This window comes from Oncorhynchus clarkii, chromosome 16 (genome assembly GCF_045791955.1).
Source record: "Oncorhynchus clarkii lewisi isolate Uvic-CL-2024 chromosome 16, UVic_Ocla_1.0, whole genome shotgun sequence".
Classification (NCBI taxonomy): Eukaryota; Metazoa; Chordata; class Actinopteri; order Salmoniformes; family Salmonidae; genus Oncorhynchus; species Oncorhynchus clarkii.
The window spans coordinates 59447032-59469324 of record NC_092162.1 but is presented as its reverse complement, the minus strand read 5'-3'; the positions used below and the strand labels follow the sequence as shown (position 1 = coordinate 59469324).

General features: G+C 42.9%; 1 protein-coding gene across 1 annotated transcript in view; it reads left to right on the top strand.

Moving 5' to 3' along the window:
- LOC139368846 (glutamate receptor interacting protein 2a) overlaps positions 1 to 22293 on the top strand; it is a 52637-nt gene that overhangs the window by 3940 nt on the left and 26404 nt on the right. Inside the window, exons 2-13 of the mRNA XM_071108258.1 lie at positions 1834 to 1908; positions 4796 to 4931; positions 6220 to 6365; positions 6939 to 7025; positions 7124 to 7199; positions 7940 to 8085; positions 10968 to 11115; positions 11333 to 11502; positions 19749 to 19868; positions 20151 to 20306; positions 20550 to 20736; positions 22068 to 22213. Coding sequence (XP_070964359.1) covers positions 1834 to 1908; positions 4796 to 4931; positions 6220 to 6365; positions 6939 to 7025; positions 7124 to 7199; positions 7940 to 8085; positions 10968 to 11115; positions 11333 to 11502; positions 19749 to 19868; positions 20151 to 20306; positions 20550 to 20736; positions 22068 to 22213 — 1593 coding nt within the window. The remainder of the gene's footprint in view (positions 1 to 1833; positions 1909 to 4795; positions 4932 to 6219; positions 6366 to 6938; positions 7026 to 7123; positions 7200 to 7939; positions 8086 to 10967; positions 11116 to 11332; positions 11503 to 19748; positions 19869 to 20150; positions 20307 to 20549; positions 20737 to 22067; positions 22214 to 22293) is intronic.

Genomic DNA, 22293 nt, shown 5'->3' with positions numbered 1-22293 from the left:
CTAGCCTTCTTTAGACTAGTTGGGTATCTGGATCATCACCAACTGTGGATTCGATTACCGGCTCAAAATGGCCAGGAACAAAGAACTTTCTTCTGAAACTTGTCAGTCTATTCTTGTTCTGTGAAATGAAGACTATTGGATGCGAGAAATTGCCAAAAACTGAAGATCTCAAACAGCACTGTGTACTACTCCTTTCACAGAATAGTGCAAACTGTCTCTAACCATAATAGAAAGAGGAGTGGCAGGCCTCGGTGCACAACTGAGCAAGAGAACAAGTACATTAGAGTGTCTAGTTTGAGAAACAGATGCCTCACAAGTCCTCAACTGGCAGCTTCATTAAATAGTACCTGCAAAACACCAGTCTCAATGCCAACAGTGACAAGGTGACTCCAGGATGCTGGCCTTCTAGGTTGTGCTGACCTTCTAGGCCAGCATCCTGGAGTCGTCTCTTCCCTGTGTACGTTGAGCCTGGTGTTTTGCGGGTACTATTTAATGAAGCTGCGAGTTGAGGACTTGTGAGGCATCTGCCAGTGCAATCAAAAATGTGATTTTCCTGTGTTTTATATATGTTTCCACACTATGAGGTTGGTAAAATACTACGGAATTGTGAAATTATGACAATGCACTTTTAGAGTAACAGCTGTTTGAAAAGACTGAAATGAAATGTCAGCTTTTTTGGCTGGGTGGGGTTTGGTCTGCCTGATATTAGTTAATAGACCAATAACAAGAGTTTGCCCTCCTCTCTGCCAGAAGCAGCTAGTTTTCAGATCACACATCCCTCCCATTAGGCTCCTCCAATTAGACCCTTCTCTCTGACCACTCCCAGACAGTCCTGGCAAAATTCTTTCTTGAGCTATTTTTACCCTTTTAATTACAGTCACAGCAAGGTACTTAATTGGTATCCAGAAATGATTTGATATTGAGATAAAACGGCTGCATTGGACCTTTAAGTGTGTAAAGTGCTGTTTAAATCACTTGGTTGAAAAGGTAGTCCTCAGTGGACTGGATTTTAGGAAGTGCAGTGTCAGATTTCTCATCATCGCAAATGCTGACATACCCACGCTGCTGTATCCAGCTTCAAACAGCCAGGCAAAGCAGGGCCACTGCTCATCTGGGCCCGGTGCTTCTGTGGCAGTAATGGCTCCCACTGTAAAAAGAAGATCCCATAAGAACAGATAGAGCATTTCCTGGTTTCCTCTGTAGCAGCTGTTGTAGATGACTGAAAATGGTTGTATTCTCCACATGCCTGAACAGTCCATTAACCACAACACGTTCCCTCAAGAGTATTTCCCAGCTCTAACGTATGCTGTATGCACCATCTTGGTGCATAATGTTTCACTGCAGGTAGAAGATGCCTGTGGACAGAAATCTAGGATCAGCTACTCCAAATCTAAAGGCAACATATCTTCAGATCAGCGTCTATTGGAGAAAATTCCATTTACTCCTAATGTGTCTAATAGGGTTCTCTGTGTGGCTTCTGTCTCACACTAAAACTAGATGATCTCTTGACCCTTCCCACTATGTTACTGTGGAAACAGAGCAGCATGACCTTCCGGGTCACAGATTGACCTGCCAGTATTCTGTTTGAGTTACCTAAGTGCCTGTTGGAGGAGTTTTTTCCTGTTGTACCTCTCTCTAATGTCCACACTCCTTCTAATGGGGATCAAAGGGTTAAACGAGGCCCTGGCAGCTGTCAGTGTATGGATGGGGGATGTGTTGGTGTCAGGTTCCCCCCCTCCTCCCTCTCCTCTCTCAGGAGACACATTCCTTACATACTGTAGTAGTTCTCCAAACATCCAGATTATTCACCAAATGTTCCTTTCATTGTTTCAGATGACGGGCCCTACACTAAGGGCAACAAGGACTCTGGAGGGACCGACCATGCCTCCAGGAGACGCAGTATTGCAGGTACAGTGGGGTTACACCTTACTGTGACTTTCAGTGATTCCACTGTTTCTCCTCTGTGGTACCATCTCCAATATTTTCAGCCTTACTCTCTCCAAGATGTAAGGATATCTGAAGGAGTGAAGCTTTTCAATGTGATTGTTTGATCACACATGTTCCATCACATCTTCGCTGCGTTGGTTGATAGGTGTGGCACTGTTATGAATATCTTGTGCTGTAGTGCTTAGATAAGGAGGAAATAAGCCTATATAGCATACCTGTCGTTGGAGACAAAAGGAGTCCTCTCCCCCCATGAATTTAGCATGATTTAACAGCACAGCACATTGTGGCCAGAGACAGAATGGGACCAAGTACATAACCTCCACAAAAAACTACAACATCTGAAGGCACTACAACTAGATATCCATCAGAGCTATTTATCCTCAATTATGTTCAGGAAATTTAATTTACAAATCTGTAATAATTTCCATTTTTCTGTCAAGATGTACTTTTTCAATTCCTTCACTGAATTCCATCCCATTATGGGGAATGTACTGAGTTTAAATGGAGCTGACCCCACCCCACTATCCATCAGTTTATATGGAGCTGACCACATCCCCTATCCATGACATCCATCAGTTTAAATGGAGCTGACCCCACCCCACTATCCATCAGTTTATATGGAGCTGACCACATCCCCTATCCATGACATCCATCAGTTTATATGGAGCTGACCACATCCCCTATCCATGACATCCATCAGTTTATATAGAGCAGACCCCATCCCCCATCCATGACATCCATCAGTTTATATGGAGCTGACCACATCCCCTATCCATGACATCTATCAGTTTATATGGAGCTGACCACATCCCCTATCCATGACATCTATCAGTTTATATGGAGCTGACCACATCCCCCATCCATGACATCTATCAGTTTATATGGAGCTGACCACATTCCCTATCCATGACATCCATCAGTTTATATGGAGCTGACCACATCCCCTATCCATGACATCCATCAGTTTATATGGAGCTGACCACATCCCCTATCCATGACATCTATCAGTTAATATGGAGCAGACCCCATCCCCTATCCATGACATCCATCAGTTTATATGGAGCTGACCCCATCCCCCATCCATGACATCCATCAGTTTATATGGAGCTGACCCCATCCCCTATCCATGACATCCATCAGTTTATATGGACCTGACCACATCCCCTATCCATGACATCTATCAGTTTATATGGAGCAGACCCCATCCCCCATCCATGACATCCATCAGTTTATATGGAGCTGACCACATCCCCTATCCATGACATCTATCAGTTTATATGGAGCTGACCCCATCCCCTATCCATGACATCTATCAGTTTATATGGAGCTGACCACATCCCCTATCCATGACATCCATCAGTTTATATGGAGCTGACCCCATCCCCTATCCATGACATCCATCAGTTTATATGGAGCTGACCCCATCCCCTATCCATGACATCCATCAGTTTATATGGAGCTGACCACATCCCCTATCCATGACATCCATCAGTTTATATGGAGCTGACCCCATCCCCCATCCATGACATCCATCAATTTATATGGAGCTGACCACATCCCCTATCCATGACATCCATAATTTTATATGGACCTGACCCCATCCCCCATCCATGACATCCATCAGTTTATATGGAGCTGACCCCATCCCCCATCCATGACATCTATCAGTTTATATGGAGCTGACCCCATCCCCTATCCATCAGTTTATATGGAGCTGACCCCATTACCTATCCATCAGTTTATATGGAGCTGACCCCATCCCCTATCCATGACATCTATCAGTTTATATGGAGCTGACCCCATCCCCTATCCATGACATCTATCAGTTTATATGGAGCTGACCCCATCCCCCATCCATGACATCTATCAGTTTATATGGAGCTGACCCCATCCCCTATCCATCAGTTTATATGAAGCTGACCCCATCCCCTATCCATGACATCTATCAGTTTATATGGAGCTGACCCCATCCCCCATCCATCAGTTTATAAGAAGCTGACCCCATCCCCTATCCATGACATCTATCAGTTTATATGGAGCTGACCCCATCCCCCATCCATCAGTTTATATGGAGCTGACCCCATCCCCCATCCATGACGTCCATCAGTTTATATGGAGCTGACCCCATCCCCTATCCATGACATCTATCAGTTTATATGGAGCTGACCCCATCCCCTATCCATGACGTCCATCAGTTTATATGGAGCAGACTCCATCCCCTATCCATGACATCTATCAGTTTATATGGAGCAGACTCCATCCCCCATCCATCAGTTTATATGGAGCTGACCCCATCCCCTATCCATGACGTCCATCAGTTTATATGGAGCAGACTCCATCCCCCATCCATCAGTTTATATGAAGCTGACCCTACCCCCTATCCATGACGTCCATCAGTTTATATGGAGCAGACTCCATCCCCCATCCATCAGTTTATATGAAGCTGACCCTACCCCCTATCCATGACATCCATCAGTTTATATGGAGCAGACTCCATCCCCTATCCATAACATCCATCATCAGAGAGTAGAGGGAGGGGGAGAGAGGAGAGAGAGAATGTGAGTCAGACAGAGAGAGATAATGAGGGGTAGAGAAAGAGACAGAACGTCAGAGGCAGAGATAATCAAGCCGTGTTTGTAACAGTTCAGACAAACAGACTCTGTGTCCCAGATGGATGCTGACTCAGTGACTCTGTCCATCCAATGTTCCTCCTGTGTTTTTTCCCTGTGTCGCTGTGTATCCCTGTGTGTCCCTGTATGTTCCTGTGTGCCCCTGTGTGTTCCTATGTGTCCCTGTTTGTTCTTGTGTGTCCCTGTGTGTCTTCCTGTGTGTCCCTGTGTGTGTGTAGAAGACTACCGGGGTGTGACCACCGTGGACCTAATAAAGAGGGAAGGCAGCAGCCTGGGCCTCACCATCTCCGGGGGGTCCGATAAGGACGGCAAGCCCAGAGTGTCCAACCTACGGCCAGGTGGGCTAGCTGCCAGGTGAGATCTCCACTGAGATGACACATCCGTAACCTGGCAACCGTAGCGAGCTGTCTGTATGTGTTACCCACACCATCCACACTGTAACACACCGCCTCACACTAACCTGGGGATCATAAACGCTGCAGGAGACCAGCTGTTTACTGGGTGATGTGGAGCCTGGAACTGATATTCCACCAGAGCATAGTTTAGGAGAGGGTCTCCTATGTTAATAAACAAGATAAATATGGATGTTCCCTATCACACAAACTAAATTAAACTACATCTTACTACAGTGAATTAATTGGTATTAAGTTAATGTAGAGAGAACTGTTTTAAGCGACTACCTGCTTTATTTAATTGCCTCCCAATTCACTTGGTATTCATAGTGATTTAATGTTTCTATTTTGGAGTGTGGAGCCATGTTATTTCAGTAAAGATAGTTGAATAAACATTAAATTCATATAATGTGTCCTTATGTCAGCCATAAACGCAGTGGAAAGCTCTCTCACGCTTCAGAGTGACTAAGTGGCATGTGACTGCAGCCTCTCATCTTTATTTATTACACACACACTCATATTAAATACTGGGAAATTACATTATTTCTGCCACCACAAAAGTGTCTCAGTATAGAATGTGGTCAACCGACTAGATATGACAATCGTGATATTACTTAACAGCTTATCTCACTGCTATTATAACCATTACACCACTGGCCTGTTTGCTAGTCGACTCGGTTGATCTCATACACACAATATATCTATGTTAAGATGAAAGCGTATGACCGTGTTTGGTAGGCTCATGCTGATGTGTGTGTCCTGAGTCACTGTAGCGATTGGCAGTAGCCCAGAGGTGTAGCAGAGCAGCACATCTATTTAATTAGCATCCAAATGAGCATCGTGTTGACTCACAATGTCACATGGGAGAAATCATGTGAAACATGTCTCTCATCTCTATCTGTCTGTCTGTCTGTCTGTCTGTCTCTGTCTGAAGAATTCTAGGGTTGCATCTATTTGCATAGCTTGTGTTATAATTAGACAGACTTTCTGCTACAAAGATGCTGAACATTAGTCATGACAGGGCAGTGATGAAGATACACAACAACGTTCTGAAGCCATGAATCAGGAGATAATATGTTGTTTTCAGAGTTTATCATTAGTGGGGCCAGGAGGTTTTCCTAAACATGTGACCCAACCAATCCAGAGATATTCCCTGGCTAAGTGACATGGTCAGGAAAAACTCATCAAGCAACGTCTTCAATGTTCTCTGCTGGGGTTGTGCTCTATTGTAGCTCTAACTCTTCTTGTAGGAGTGACCAGCTGAATGTGGGAGACTACATCAAGTCTGTGAACGGCATCAACCTGTCCAAGCTCCGCCACGAGGAGATCATCAGCCTGCTGAAGAACATCGGGGAACGTGTGGTGCTGGAAGTGGAGTACGAATTACCTCCCTTTGGTATGAGCACTTCTAGTGTGTATCGTCCTGCATCTATTATAGTAGGTCTATAATATCCATATATTTTCAAATAACATATACAGTAGTGGAGATAAGGTCAACATAGCTTGCCTTTGTTCTTGGTTGAAAAAGCATCCAATTCTCTCTGTTGTTGTCTTCTCATGCTGGGACATTATTCCAGTACAGTAGTCAATTTATTTCTGGACTGTGACCCAGCAAGTAAACAAACTAATCAGAATCCCAGTGGAGGCTGGTGTCATTTTCAATCTGAAGACACGCTAATTTGATGGCCCAAATGGAATGAATGGAATGTGTTTGATTTCTTTCCATTCTAGCCATGAGCTGTCCTCCCTCCACTGGATGATCCAGTTTTGACCCATAAGGACCAAAACAGCAACCCAGCAATGGGTCGCAACTCACATTGGCAGTTAACACTAACCCTGAACCCAAGGACCCTGTACAGCAAACGAGAGGGGAAAATGCTAAGATAAAATAATTCAAACTCAGGTTAAAACACTGAATGTGAATCATGAATGTGACAGTGGTTCTCTCTCTCCCCATCTCTGTTTTCAGTCCAGAATGCTCCCTCGGGTGTCATATCTAAGACCATAGAGGTGTGCCTATACAAAGAGGGTAACAGCTTTGGATTCGTCATGAGAGGTGGGCATCATTCAGTCTGCTAGAATGTACAGTGTGTATAATGAAGGGTGGCAGAGGATGAAAGATTGAACCTGATCGTGTGTGTTCTGCTTCTCTAGGAGGGTTCCATGAAGACTGGCACAGGTCTCGTCCTCTGGTAGTGACCTACGTACGGCCCGGGGGTCCTGCTGATAGGTAAAGACATGCATAGGTGTGTGTGCGTGTGCATGTGCGTGCACACACGTGATTATTCCCTCATGAGTAATTTCACATGAGTAAGCAATTAAGAAGCCCTGGAATGCCTTGTTTTTAGTCAGTGTATGTATCTGTGTGCAATCTGTACAGCTTGCTGGACCTGGTTTTCTCTTTGCCATTTGTTTCAATGGCAAATGCTATTGAAAAGATGTAGTGATGCGTGCCCCCCAGACCTATGGAAATGCAGTCATGCATTAATGTTATATCCACATTAACAGTATAAAGAGCAAGCTTCATCCTAAGGCTAGGGACTAGCTAGCTGAATGCTGTACTGCACTGTTTCTGTCCAGGATTTCTCAGAAGATTAAGGGCAACATACATCGTATATACATCAAACAGTGATATGTTGAGTGTACTGTACACCATGAGAGAATATATAGATATTATTTATGCTTATTAATTTATGTTCATTCATTTCCTGAGAGGTCAGAAGTAGAATCTATCTTTTACCAGAGAGAGGACATTGGGAGCTGTTTGGTGGCGAAATATGACTGTACTGCAATGTCCAAAACACCTCCTTCTTCCCTTTTTAATGTTCCTCTATTCCTAGAGACAGCAAACGGAAAGATGGTGACCATGTGATGTGTCTGTGTGGACAGAGTGCCTGCATTCGATGCCCTCTCCTTCATGCACACTTAAGGGTCAGTGTTCTCTCACCTCTCTCTCTGTCTCCCTAACAGAGAGGGCACACTGAAGGCTGGTGACCGTGTGCTGAGCGTGGATGGGATGCCCTTAAACCGAGAGAAGCACGCTGACACCCTCACTATGCTGATGCAGTGTAGCCAGGAAGCCCTGTTCCTGATTGAGTATGACGTCTCCGTCATGGGTGAGCACACACACGCTGGTCGGAGGGGTATTATGTGAGAATACGGCAGGCAAAGCAACATCGCTCTGAGGGTAAATTATGCGCCCGTTCCACAAGAATGTATTAGAGCGAGTGTTCGTTGCTCACAAGCCGCCCCTGGGGATTCACACGACTACAAAACATGTCAACACTTAGTAGGAATGGTACAGCAGGTACATATAATAAATACTCTACTGATTCTAATATAGAAGTCGACTCTTTACCATATATAAGTAAGCCAAACCACCCAGAAGTTTAGGATTATTTTATTTCATTTTGCATGTTACAGAACGGTTTTATTCTTCTAAATGAAGCAAAAAAACTAAAACAGAGATCTAGGCTTTTATACACCCTAATTAGAACTAGTGCTTCACAGTCAGTCAGTCAGTCAGACAGTCAGTTAGACAGACAGATGTTCCTGCCCCCGAAAGAGCCTCACAGAAGGGTGCAGAATGTTGAGGACCGAGAGCTTGCGTCAGTTTGGCATGGTCAAATGTCAAATAACCCTTCAGTCTGTTCTCCTCCGATTAAAAATAAATAAATACAGAAATACTTCATTTACATAGGTATTCACACCCCTGAGTCAATACTTTGTGGAAGCACATTTGGCGGCGAATAAAGCTATGAGTCTGAGAATATAGAGCTGGTGGGATTTTCCATGCACCGGCAGAACAGAGACGCTACCTCTGGTAAGACGAGGGGTGGGGGGGTGTGTATTTATGTCAATAACAGCTGGTGAGAGGTATTAACAGATGTCTCGAGGTATTACTCTCCTGAGGTAGAGTACCTTATGATAAGCTGTCAACCGCACTATTTACCAAGAGAGTTCTCATCTGTATTATTCGTAGCGTCTATTTACTACCACAAAGAGAAGCTGGCATTAAGACCGCTCTCAACCAACTCTATAAGGCTATAAGCAAAGAAGAAAATGCTCACCCAGAAGCGGAGCTCCAAAGTGCCCGGGGACTTTAATGCAGGCAACCTTAAATCAGTTTTACCAACATTTTACCAGCATATCAGGTGCAACCAGGGGAAAAAATCCTAGACCAGATTGAGAAAAGCGCCCAGATTAGTCTCCCGCTCCTTTAAAGAGGCAGCTCTAGCCTTTAGCTCGATGCAGATGTTGCCTGTAATCCATGGCTTCTGGTTGGGATATGTACGTACAGTCACTGTGGGGACGACGTCATCGATACACTTATTGATAAAGCCGGTAACTGAGGTGGTGTATTCCTCAATGCCATTGGATAAATCCCGGAACATATTCCAGTCTGTGCTAGCAAAACAGTCCTGTAGTGTAGCATCCGCGTCATCTGACCACTTCCGTATTGAGCGAGTCACTGGTACTTCCTGCTTTAGTTTTAGTTTGTAAGCAGGAATCAGGAAGATAGAATTACGGTCAGATTTGCCAAATGTAGGGCGGGGGAGAGCTTTGTATGCATCTCTGTTGGTGTCCACATCACCAACGAACTATCATGGTCCAAACGTACCAAGACAGTCGTGAAGGGGGTACGACAAAACCTTTTCCCCCTCAGGAGACTGAAAAGATTTGGCATGGGTCCCTAGATCCTTAAAAGGTTCTACAGCTGCACCATCCAGAGCATCCTGACCGGTTGCATCACCGCTTGGTATGGAAACTACTCGGCATCTGACCGTAAGACGCTACAGAGGGTAGTGCGAACGGCCCAGTACATAACTGGGGCCAAGCTTCCTGCCATCCAGGACCTATATAATAGGCGGTGTCAGAGGAAAGTCCAGAAAATTGTCAGAGACTCCATTCACCAAGTTATAAACTGTTTTCTCTGCTACCGCATGGCAAGCGGTACCGGAGCACCAAGTCTAGGACCAAAAGGCTCCTCAACAGCTTCTACCCCCCCCCCCCCCCATGCACTGCTGCTACTCGCTGTTTGTTTGTTACCTATGCATAGTCACTTCGCCCCCACCTACATGTACAGATTACCTCAAATAGCCTGTACCCCTAAACACTGACTCGGTACCATTGCCCCCTGTATATACTGTAGCTCTGTTATTCTTATTGTGTTACTTTTTATTATTACTTTTTATTTTAGCCTACTTGGTAAATATTTTATTCTTCTTGAACTGCACTGTTGGTTAAGGGCTTGCAAGTAAGCATTTCACGGTAGTCTACACTTGTTGTATTCAGCGCATGTGGCAAATAAAGTATGATTTGATTTGTGTCATCTTGGGTATGTCTGTATCAGCTTTGAACATCTGGATTTGGGGATATCCAATTCTTCCTAGTAGATTTTCCCAAGCACTGTTAAGTAAGATGGGGACCGGCAGTGAACAGCAATCTTCAAGTCATTCCACGGATTTTCAATGGGATTCATATCTGGGCTTTGGCTGGGCCACTCAAGGACTTTCACATTCTTGTTCTAAAGCTATTCCAGCATTTCTTCGGCTATATGCTTGGGGTCATTGTCCTGTTGGAAGGTAAATCTTCGCCCAAGTCTAAGGTCATCCGTTATAACTGGATAGCATGTCTCATACCGTATGTCATCAGCTGAGACAGCTTGACATCTGTGCTGCTGGAGTTAAATGTTAAGTGAGGTGGGTTGAGGTGAAGTAAATGGGAATATCCTTGTTTGGAATAAAGTGGGAAAACATCATTAACAAACCAAATGTCCCCTGAAATAAAATAAATGGGTCTTCAATTTAGAGAGAGGAGATAATGAAGACAAAATAAATGTGGAAATTATAATTATAACATTTCTTAAGTACTCAGACACTGATTTCATCACTGTACTGTAGTGACCTTATTAAACCAACACTAAGCAACCTCATCAATTCACTACAGTACTATGGATATTCCACCCTAATGCCGTGCATGTCTATCTTTCTCTCAGAGTCTGTGCAGCAGGCCTCTGGCCCCCTGCTGGTGGAGATAGTGAAGTGTCCTGCAGCCAGCCTGGGTGTCAGCCTGGCTACTGCAGTGTACAGGAACAAGCAGGTCATCGTCATTGACAAAATCAAACAGGCCAGTGTGGTGGAGAGGTGAGCCAAGCCTCCTGTCACATACAATGTAAAACTTTTTTACTTGCATACCAAAGAGATCATACTGTATTTTGCATGAAAATAGCTTTATACTAAATGTAATGTGCTTTTCTACTTTCAAACCCCTCTCATTCTGTCCCTTTCCTACCCCTCTCTCTCTCTCTCTCTCTCTCTCTCTCTCTCTCTCTCTCTCTCTCTCTCTCTCTCTCTCTCTCAGGTGTGGGGCATTGCATATAGGTGATCTTCTCCTGTGTATAGATGGGACCAGTACTGAGCACTGTTCCCTGATGGAGGCCACGCAGCTGTTGGCCCAAACCTCTGACATTGTTAAATTGGAGATCCTGACAGCCAATCAGAGCAGACTTCCCATGAGACCTCAAGACACAGGTCTTTATATTTGTATTTATTTAACCTTTATTTAACTAGTCAAGTCAGTTAAGAACAAATTCTTATTTACAATGACGGCCTACCAAAAGGCAAAAGGCCTCCTGCGGGGACGGGGCCTGGGATAAAATATATATATATATATATATATATAGGCCAAAACACACATAACGACAAGAGAGACAACACAACACTACATAAAGAGAGACCTAAGATATCAACATAGCATGGCAGCAACACATTACAACAACACAGCTGGGTAGCAACACAACATGACAGCAGCACAACATGAGAACAACATGGTAGCAACACAACATGAGAACAACATGGTAGCAACACAACATGACAGCAGCACAACATGGTAGCAGCATAAAACATGGTACAAACATTATTGGGCACAGACAACAGCACAAAGGGCAAGAAGGTAGAGACAACAATACATCACTCAAAGCAGACACAACTGCCAGTAAGAGTCTTTGAGTGAAGAGATAAAAATGTCCAGTTGGAGTGTTTTTTGCAGCTCGTTCCAGTGGCTAGCTGCAGAGAACTGAAAAGAGAAGGGACTCAGCGATGCGTGTGCTTTGGGGACCTTTAACAGAATGTGACTGTCAGAACGGGTGTTGTATGTGGAGGCCTAAGAGGGTTTTAGAAGTAAGCATCCACCAGTGGGTCTTGGACGGGTATACAGAGATGACCAGTTTACAGAGGAGTATAGAGTGCAGTGATGTGTCCTATAAGGAGCATTGGTGGCAAATCTGATGGCCGAATGGCAAAGAACATCTAGCCTGCCGATCTATAAATTACGTCTCATTAATCTAGCATGGGTAGGATGGTCATCTGAATCAGGGTTAGTTTGTCAGTTTGGGTGAAGGAGGAGTGATTACGATAGAGGAAACCAAGTCTAGATTTAACCTTAACCTGTGGCTTTGATATGTTCTGAGAGAAGGACAGTCTACCATCTAGCCATACTCCCAAGTACTTGTATGAGGTGACTACCTCAAGCTCCAAACCCTCAGAGATTGTAATCACAATGGTAGGGAGAGGGGCAGTATCCCAACACTCTCCAAGGTGTCTTCTCCTCCCCCCTTCACAGTCCTTTGTTTATGCAATGTTTAGGTAGTTTTCTGGCTAGTAAGATGGCACCAACAGATATGGCAGCTCTGCTTCTAGCTCCTAAGCAACTTTGCAGTATTTTGTTTTTTTGTGTGTTAATTCTTACATTATTATGTTTTTGTGTTATTACATACAGCCAGAAATAACTTTTGGATATCAGAGCGGCGGTAACTCACCAGCATTATGGACAGGAATATGACTTTCCAGAATTGGATCCTTTGTTCGTACCACCCAGGGCAATTGAACTTATTCTAGAGACTGCTCCGGCAGAGAAGAGGTATTCGAAGTGGACTTCTAGTCCGACTCAGGAGGCATGCATACCATTCACCGCTTCCGAGTATATTACTTGCTAATGTTCAGTCTCTGGATAATAAAGTATTTTATTTTTTATTCATTTTATTTAATCTTTATTTAACTAGGCAATCAGAACAAATTCTTATTTACAATGACGGCCTACACCAGCCAAACCTGGACGATGCTCGGCCAATTGTGCGCCGCCCTATGGGACATGCAATCATGACCGATTGTGATACAACCTGCAATCAAACCAGGGTGTCTGTAGTGACGCCTCAAGTACTGAGATGCAGTGCCTTAGACCGCTGCGCCACTCGGGAGCCCAGGGCGAGGATCTCCTTCCAGAGAGACATACTCTGTTTCACGGAAACATGGCTCTCTTGGGATATACTGTCCATATACTGTCCAACAGCCATCTGGGTTCTCAGTACATCGCGCAGACAGGAATAAAGAACTCTCCGGAAGAAGAAAGGCGGGGTTGTATGTTTCATGATTAACCCATATGGTGTGATTGTGATAACATACAGAAACTCAAGTCCTCTTGTTCACCCAACCTAGAAAATCTCACAATCAAATGCCGACTGTATTACCTCCCAAGAGAATTCTCTACGATTATAGTCACAGCCGTGTATATTCCCCCTCAAGCCGATACCATGACGGCCCTCAAAGAACTACACTGGACTCTATGCAGACTGGAAACCACATATCTTGAGGCTGCATGTATTGTAGCTGGGGTTTTTAACAAAGCAAATTTGAGGAAAACGCTACCAAAGTTCTAACAACACATTGACTCGCGCTGGTAAAACATTGGACCACTGCTACTCAACTTTTCAGCAAATCTCTCTTCAGCAAATCTGATCACGACTCCATTTTGCGACTTCCTTCCTATAGGCAGAAACTCAAACAGGAAGTACCCGTGCTAAGGTCTATTCAATGCTGGTCTGACCAATCGGAATCCATGCTTCAAGATTGTTTAGATCACGTGGACTGGGATATATTCTGGATAGCCTCTGAGAATAACATCAACGAATACACGGATATGGTGACTGAGTTCATTAGGAAGTGTACAGGAGATGTTGTACACACTGTAACTATTAAAACCTACCCAAACCAGAAACCGTGGATAGATGCCAGCATTCGCGCAAAACTAAATGCACAATACACTGCATTTAGTGATGGCAAGGTGACTGGGTATATGGCTGAATACAAACAGTGTAGTTATTCCCTCCGTAAGGCAATCAAACAGGCAAAACGTCAGTATAGAGACAAAGTGGAGTTGCAATTCAACGGCTCAGACATGAGACGTATGTGACAGGGCCTACAGACAATCATGGACTACCACGGTGTACTATTCCAACCTCAGGAGGCTGAAGAAATTTAGCTTGGCCTCTAAAACCCTCACAAACTTTTACAGATGCACAATTGAGAGCATCCTGTTGGGATGTATCACCGCAACCGCAGGGCTCTCCAGAGTGTGGTGCAGTCTACCCAACGCATCACCGGGGGCAAACTACCTGCCCTCCAGGACACTTATAGCACCTAATGTCACAGGAAGGCCAAAAAGATCATTAAGGACCACCCTAACCACGACCTGTTCACCCCGCTATCGTCCAGAAGGTGAAGTCAGTACAGGTGCATCAAAGCTGGGACCGATACACTGAAAAACAGCTTCTATCTTAAGGCCATCAGACTGTTAAATAGCCATCACTAGCTGGCTTCTACCGGGTTACGCAACCCTGCACCTTAGAGGCTGCTGCCCTATGTACATATACATAGACTTGGAATCACTGGCCACTTTAATAATGGAACACTAGTCACTTTAATAATGTTTAAATAATGTTTACATACTGCTTTACTCATCTCATACATATATAATGTATTTTATTCTACTGTATGTTAGTCAGTGCCATGCTGACATTGCTCAATCTAATATTTATATAATTCTTAATTCCATTCATTGACTTTTATATTTGTGGGTATTATTGTGAATCATTTTTAGATGCTACTGCACTGTTAGATACTACTGCACTGTTGAAGCTAGGAACACAAGCGTTTCACTACATCTGCAATCACATCTGCTAAATATGTGTATGTGACAAATACAATTTGATTTGCATATGTAACCCAGTAGAAAAAAAATCAGATAAACTGTGTTTTAAGCATATTACCTACATAGTTCCCTCTGCTGCTGTAAAGGGACTGCAGAGGGTGAGCTGCTGTGAATCACTTAAGTGTGGAGAGGGCTGGAGGTTATGAGCACTGTACCCTGGTGTAGACCGCTGGCCTTTTATGCATCCCGACAAACTACACACACACACACACACACACACACACACACACACACATACATACAGTGCCTTGCGAAAGTATTCGGCCCCCTTGAACTTTGCGACCTTTTGCCACATTTCAGGCTTCAAACATAAAGATATAAAACTGTATTTTTTTGTGAAGAATCAACAACAAGTGGGACACAATCATGAAGTGGAACGACATTTATTGGATATTTCAAACTTTTTTAACAAATCAAAAACTGAAAAATTGGGCGTGCAAAATTATTCAGCCCCCTTAAGTTAATACTTTGTAGCGCCACCTTTTGCTGCGATTACAGCTGTAAGTCGCTTGGGGTATGTCTCTATCAGTTTTGCACATCGAGAGACTGACATTTTTTCCCATTCCTCCTTGCAAAACAGCTCGAGCTCAGTGAGGTTGGATGGAGAGCATTTGTGAACAGCAGTTTTCAGTTCTTTCCACAGATTCTCGATTGGATTCAGGTCTGGACTTTGACTTGGCCATTCTAACACCTGGATATGTTTATTTTTGAACCATTCCATTGTAGATTTTGCTTTATGTTTTGGATCATTGTCTTGTTGGAAGACAAATCTCCGTCCCAGTCTCAGGTCTTTTGCAGACCATCAGGTTTTCTTCCAGAATGGTCCTGTATTTGGCTCCATCCATCTTCCCATCAATGTTAACCATCTTCCCTGTCCCTGCTGAAGAAAAGCAGGCCGAAACCATGATGCTGCCACCACCATGTTTGACAGTGGGGATGGTTTGTTCAGGGTGATGAGCTGTGTTGCTTTTACGCCAAACATAACGTTTTGCATTGTTGCCAAAAAGTTCAATTTTGGTTTCATCTGACCAGAGCACCTTCTTCCACATGTTTGGTGTGTCTCCCAGGTGGCTTGTGGCAAACTTTAAATGACACTTTTTATGGATATCTTTAAGAAATGGCTTTCTTCTTGCCACTCTTCCATAAAGGCCAGATTTGTGCAATATACGACTGATTGTTGTCCTATGGACAGAGTCTCCCACCTCAGCTGTAGATCTCTGCAGTTCATCCAGAGTGATCATGGGCCTCTTGGCTGCATCTCTGATCAGTCTTCTCCTTGTATGAGCTGAAAGTTTAGAGGGACGGCCAGGTCTTGGTAGATTTGCAGTGGTCTGATACTCCTTCCATTTCAATATTATCGCTTGCACAGTGCTCCTTGGGATGTTTAAAGCTTGGGAAATCTTTTTGTATCCAAATCCGGCTTTAAACTTCTTCACAACAGTATCTCGGACCTGCCTGGTGTGTTCCTTGTTCTTCATGATGCTATCTGCGCTTTTAACGGACCTCTGAGACTATCACAGTGCAGGTGCATTTATACGGAGACTTGATTACACACAGGTGGATTGTATTTATCATCATTAGTCATTTAGGTCAACATTGGATCATTCAGAGATCCTCACTGAACTTCTGGAGAGAGTTTGCTGCACTGAAAGTAAAGGGGCTGAATAATTTTGCACGCCCAATTTTTCAGTTTTTGATTTGTTAAAAAAGTTTGAAATATCCAATAAATGTCATTCCACTTCATGATTGTGTCCCACTTGTTGTTGATTCTTCACAAAAAAATACAGTTTTATATATTTATGTTTGAAGCCTGAAATGTGGCAAAAGGTCGCAAAGTTCAAGGGGGCCGAATACTTTCGCAAGGCACTGTACATACATACATACATACATACATACATACATACATACATACATACATACATACATACATACATACACACACACATACATACATACATACATACATACATACATACATACATACATACATATATACATACATACATACATACATACATACATACATACATACATACATACATACATACATACATACATACATACATACATACATACATACACACACACATACATACATACATACATATATACATACATACATACATATATACATACATACATACATACATACATATATACATACATACATACATATATACATACATACATACATACATACATACATACATACATACATACATACATACATATATACATACATACATACATACATACATACATACATGTTGTTGTGTTTTTGGGCCAACAGTCTGAGGTGGTTTATTTTTATTTATTATATATTTTTTCAAAATGATTAAATTACAAAGCACTGATGTCATGTACATGATAAACAGCTTAAGTTGAAATAGTTTGATCCATGTACATATTAACAGGTAGAAAGGAACACCTAACAGTTGATTGACAGAGCCTTTGGTCAGAGGTTGTTTCTTAGTATGTGAGGTTGGGAAAGATTGTGAAGCCTGAAGTGTGGTACAACTACGCTGTGTCTTAGTGTCAACTACAGTGGCTAAGTCTTATCTGCGGTGGGCGTCTCAGCATTAGAATATGGATCTAATGGCTAAGTCATTATATTATGGAGACACCCACTACCCAATGGAGTTGAATTACATATTGTTATCCGTCATCGTGAGCATGGATTATCATATTGCACTGTATCACACTTATGTAGGGAATTGATGGGAAATTATGTAAAATATATCACTAGCCACTTTAAACAATGCTACCTAATATAATGTTACATACCCTACATTATTCATCTCATATGTATATGTATATACTGTACTCTATATCATCTACTGCATCTTTATGTAATACATGTATCACTAGCCACTTTTACTATGCCACTTTGTTTACATACTCATCTCATATGTATATACTGCACTCAATACCATCTACTGTATCTTGCCTATGCCGCTCTGTACCATCACTCATTCATATATCTTTATGTACATATTCTTTATCCCCTTACACTTGTGTCTATAAGGTAGTAGTTTTGGAATTGTTAGCTAGATTACTTGTTGGTTATTACTGCATTGTCGGAACTAGAAGCACAAGCATTTCGCTACACTCGCATTAACATCTGCTAACCATGTGTATGTGACAAATAAATTAATAATTTGATTTGATTTGATGTATGTACTCAAGATAGTGAAAAGAAAGTGTTTCAGGTAGGTTTTTATTTGTGTCTGTAACATTACTGTAATTTTTCATGTGCTTCTAAATTGGATTAGATGTAGATTCATTATTGAAATGAAATGCCACAACGATGAGATTATATTTTAATGATACATTCCCTTTGGGTATTAGACATGATCATAAAATGCAATTTGTCTAATCCTCGCTGGGATTTAATAAGACTGATATGGCAACTAAAAGATAAGCTGTTTCTAAAGTGTTCCTCAGTAAAGATAGGAATTAGAGCTCTACTCTACAGGAACCAAATGGTTACAGGACCACAGAGTGGGATGGAAGATTTGGAGGAGTGGATAGAAGTTGCCCCTAACTACTGAGAAAGGGTCACACCTTGTCACTCTTCCTATGGTTAGGCCTAGGGGATACGAAAGGGTTAATGACAACTTCTGCCTGAGACGAACGTTGTGGACGTTTGAACAATACTTGCTTTCACAAGACATACTACAATGTCTTGGATTTAACCAGATGACCTGGATCTGTGAGACATCCATGGCTTTCTTGCAAATCCTTCATCCATGTGAGGAGGGAGACTGTCACAGATTAAGACTGTACGAATAGAACACTACGGATTACTGTCGTGTGTAATTCTCCCCGTTAAATATAGCTGTGTGGTTTAGTGTAGCTTCACATTTTTCCCTTGAATGTTTCATTAATGATTGGGTTTTACTACATTGTTTGTGGGTGTGAGAATAGAATAGCCAATACTGTATCTTTCGGCTACAACCTGCATTTTACAGCATTAAAGAATATAAATAATTTGTAAAGGGGGTAAACATTTGGGGACACAGCCATCACACAGTAAATGCAGTCCAAAGAGTAGAACATTTCAGATCAGTATTTATTCTGTCTCATCTGGCATCTTTTTCTCCAATCCCATTAACTTTTCACACAACTGAATAAGCCTCAGGTTTGACACTGACAGCTCACATGCTCAATTGGTCAATTGGCCTGCCAATCAGGAGAGAGGCAGGACATATCTTATCCATGAGGCGTCATCTGCAATTAGCCTTTCGGGTTTCAGCTGTGTTCAATGAAGGCAGATTCACATGGCATGTCCTCACTTCGCAAGGCAGTATTAGCTCAGTGAGTCAGTTCTGGCTGACCTACCAGTGTTTTTACAAACCTAGTTTCTTTTGCTTTCTTCAAAGTGAAATTGTAAAATGTTCTCAAATCTGCATTCAGCTTTGTTGAAGCTTGTTAGTAAAAGTAAGAACATTTCTCAGCCATTCTGTCCTTTTTTTGCTCCATTCAATTACATGTGTTTCACTGATTTTCCTGTGTTGACAAAAATGCATTATGCCACAGGATTCAATCTAGTGTACCATGAAGAAAACAAAATATCAATGACTCTGCCTGTTATCCTGCAGGCTCTGGGGTGTAAATGGAGATTAAAGCAGCATTTAATGGGCGGAATTTAGCAGCACATTGCTGTGCCTGAGTAGAGTAATTTTCCTTATAAACAACTTTTACATTTTGTTTTGTTTCATTGTGGCTGCAGTGAAAGTGGAGAAGAGCAACCTTCACCATTGGGATCCCACTGTTAACTACAGCCACACCCAACACTGCAAGACATGGAGCAGTCCCAGCCACCCACTCAACCAGCAGAACCACTGCACATGTGAGTTATATTGTGTGAATATGCTGCTGGGTATAGTTCAGTATATAGAATTTTCCTTGCTAAGTGTATGTATTTTAAAAGTTGCTGTTGATCATCTGTCTTTTTTCAGTTTATGATCCTCTGATCCCAATGATAATGTTGCGATATCATTAACTGTGTATTAGCATTGCATGTAGCCTAGGTGCAGTGTGGAGTTACAGGTCAAGTGACGAGTTGCATTATTCTACCTCGAAGGGGTTTCTCTTTGCATTGATTTGATGTTGTGAGCATGTGTCCTTTCAGCTCTGGTGTGTGGTGGCTTCTCCCCTTCCTCCACAGCCACCTCAGGGTACAGCAGTAGCCAGGGCAGCAGCACCCTACCCTGCCCCATCCCATCCACCAGCCCCCGTAACACCACACATAAGAGACGCCAGAGGAGGAAGGAGCACAAGAGCTCACGTATGTGGATTGTGTACTGCTTTAAAAACAAATGTGTATTCATAACCGACTTTTAGAATAGTTCGAGAATTGACCTACCTCCCCTCATTAAAGGGGTGACTTCTCTGACGACAGATCACTGACATGGACTGATGGAAAGGCTGATAGCTGACTCACTCCCTCTCCCTCTCTCTCTCCATCTATCCATTCATTCCTCCCCTTTCTCTCAATGTATCACACTATCCACCCTTCCCCCTCACCCAGTGTCCCTAGCATCCAGCTCAGTGGGCCCTGGGGGTCAGGTTGTTCATGTGGAGACCAGCGAGGTCATCGTGAGGGGGGATCCACTCACAGGGTTCGGGGTTCAGCTGCAAGGGGGTGTCTTTGCCACAGAGACCCTGACCGTTCCCGCAGTCATCCGCTTCATCGAGCCTGACAGCCCTGCCGAAAGGTTACACACACACACAGCCTCCCAGACAGAAGTACTGTACAGTGTGGAGTGACCTTGACCTTAGGGCCATGTCTTAGTCACTCATCGGACGGTAGGGTGTCATCAGAGGAATACTAATCTGGGTCTCCTATCCGAAGATGACACTTTTAGCTCCGCTGTGTCCTAGCAGTTCCATTAGGCACCTTGCTTTGAGGTAATGGTAATACCTTCAGTTGTATTAGAATCTGTGAGAAGCAAGTGAATCAATTACATTTTACTATGTTTTATTTATAAAAGTTTATCCTGGCCTTGCTTCTAAAAAGCATTTATCTGTTAATTTATTAAGGAAATGGATAGCCCTGATTAGGCCAATGTGTGCTCTCTGCCCTTGTCTTGTAAGAGTAATGTTTGTGTCTGTATGGACAACAGAAGGCCATGTCCTCTGGGTGGTGTAATACCATTTAAAGTCTCCCTCCGTTGGGAGGGAGTGACTCAAGCAGAGCATCCTATTGTGATGTTCGTCTCAGCACTAACGCAAGGTTAATGAATTGCAGTGTTTAGTGAATTAATCCTAGTTGACAGTGCTGCTATGTGTGTGTCCTAATGATGTGATCATGGAAGTAAGCGTGTGTGTGTGGGGGGGGGGGGGGGGGGGGGGCGTGTGTGTGTATTTAAGGTCAAGCAAGGTGAAGAGTAATTTTCTTATCAGAGAAGTGATTGACAATTGTTCAACTTTGGTGCATATTGATCCATTATTCAACAGTCACTGGAGTCAAAGCCATTTTTCAGAGAATAGAAGAATCTACTTGAATGTTTCCCATTGCTCCTAGCCAGAACAGGAGGGTCTAGCTTTGTTCAATTTAACAACAAGGGTTGATTGTGGGTAGGATTGTGCCTTTCAGGGTCCTGAAAGGACAGTGAGTTGAGGTCAAAGTGGAGTTGAAATATGTTCACCATAAACCACCTATCTCTGAAATCTAAAGCAGAGTCATGAGAGTAGAGAACCAGACAGCTGTGTATATTTTTATATGCTCCATATAACACTTTCATGGTAGTAGTGGTGGTGGTAGTAATAGTACGGATAAGGTTTCTTATCGTTTTACAGCAGGACTCTCATGGTCTTCAGTTTTTGAGCGGGCTTCGTCTGAGAAATGGGATGTAAACGAGAGAAGTATTACGAAAAACTGTTCGTAACAACCGTTCAATTTGGTTAAATATCTAACTGTATAAAGGCCACACAGAATTATGCCGAATGCCACATAGAATTACACATTGTCCCTTATTGTTCTCTACTATGTATTAAAAAGATTCTCACTCCATTGTACTCTTCTAACTATTCGCTGTGTCATCAGATGTGGGTTGCTGCAGGTGGGGGACAGACTCCTGTCCATCAACAGAATCCCTACAGAGGATGGAACACTGGAGGAGGCCAATCAGCTACTGCGTGACGCTGCTCTGGCCAATAAGGTCACCCTGGAGATTGAGTTTGATGTAGCAGGTATAGTCTTTTTAATTAGTTTAACCTTTGTTCATCCAAGTTGAAATAGCATCTCAAATCAAAATGTATTGGTCACGTGC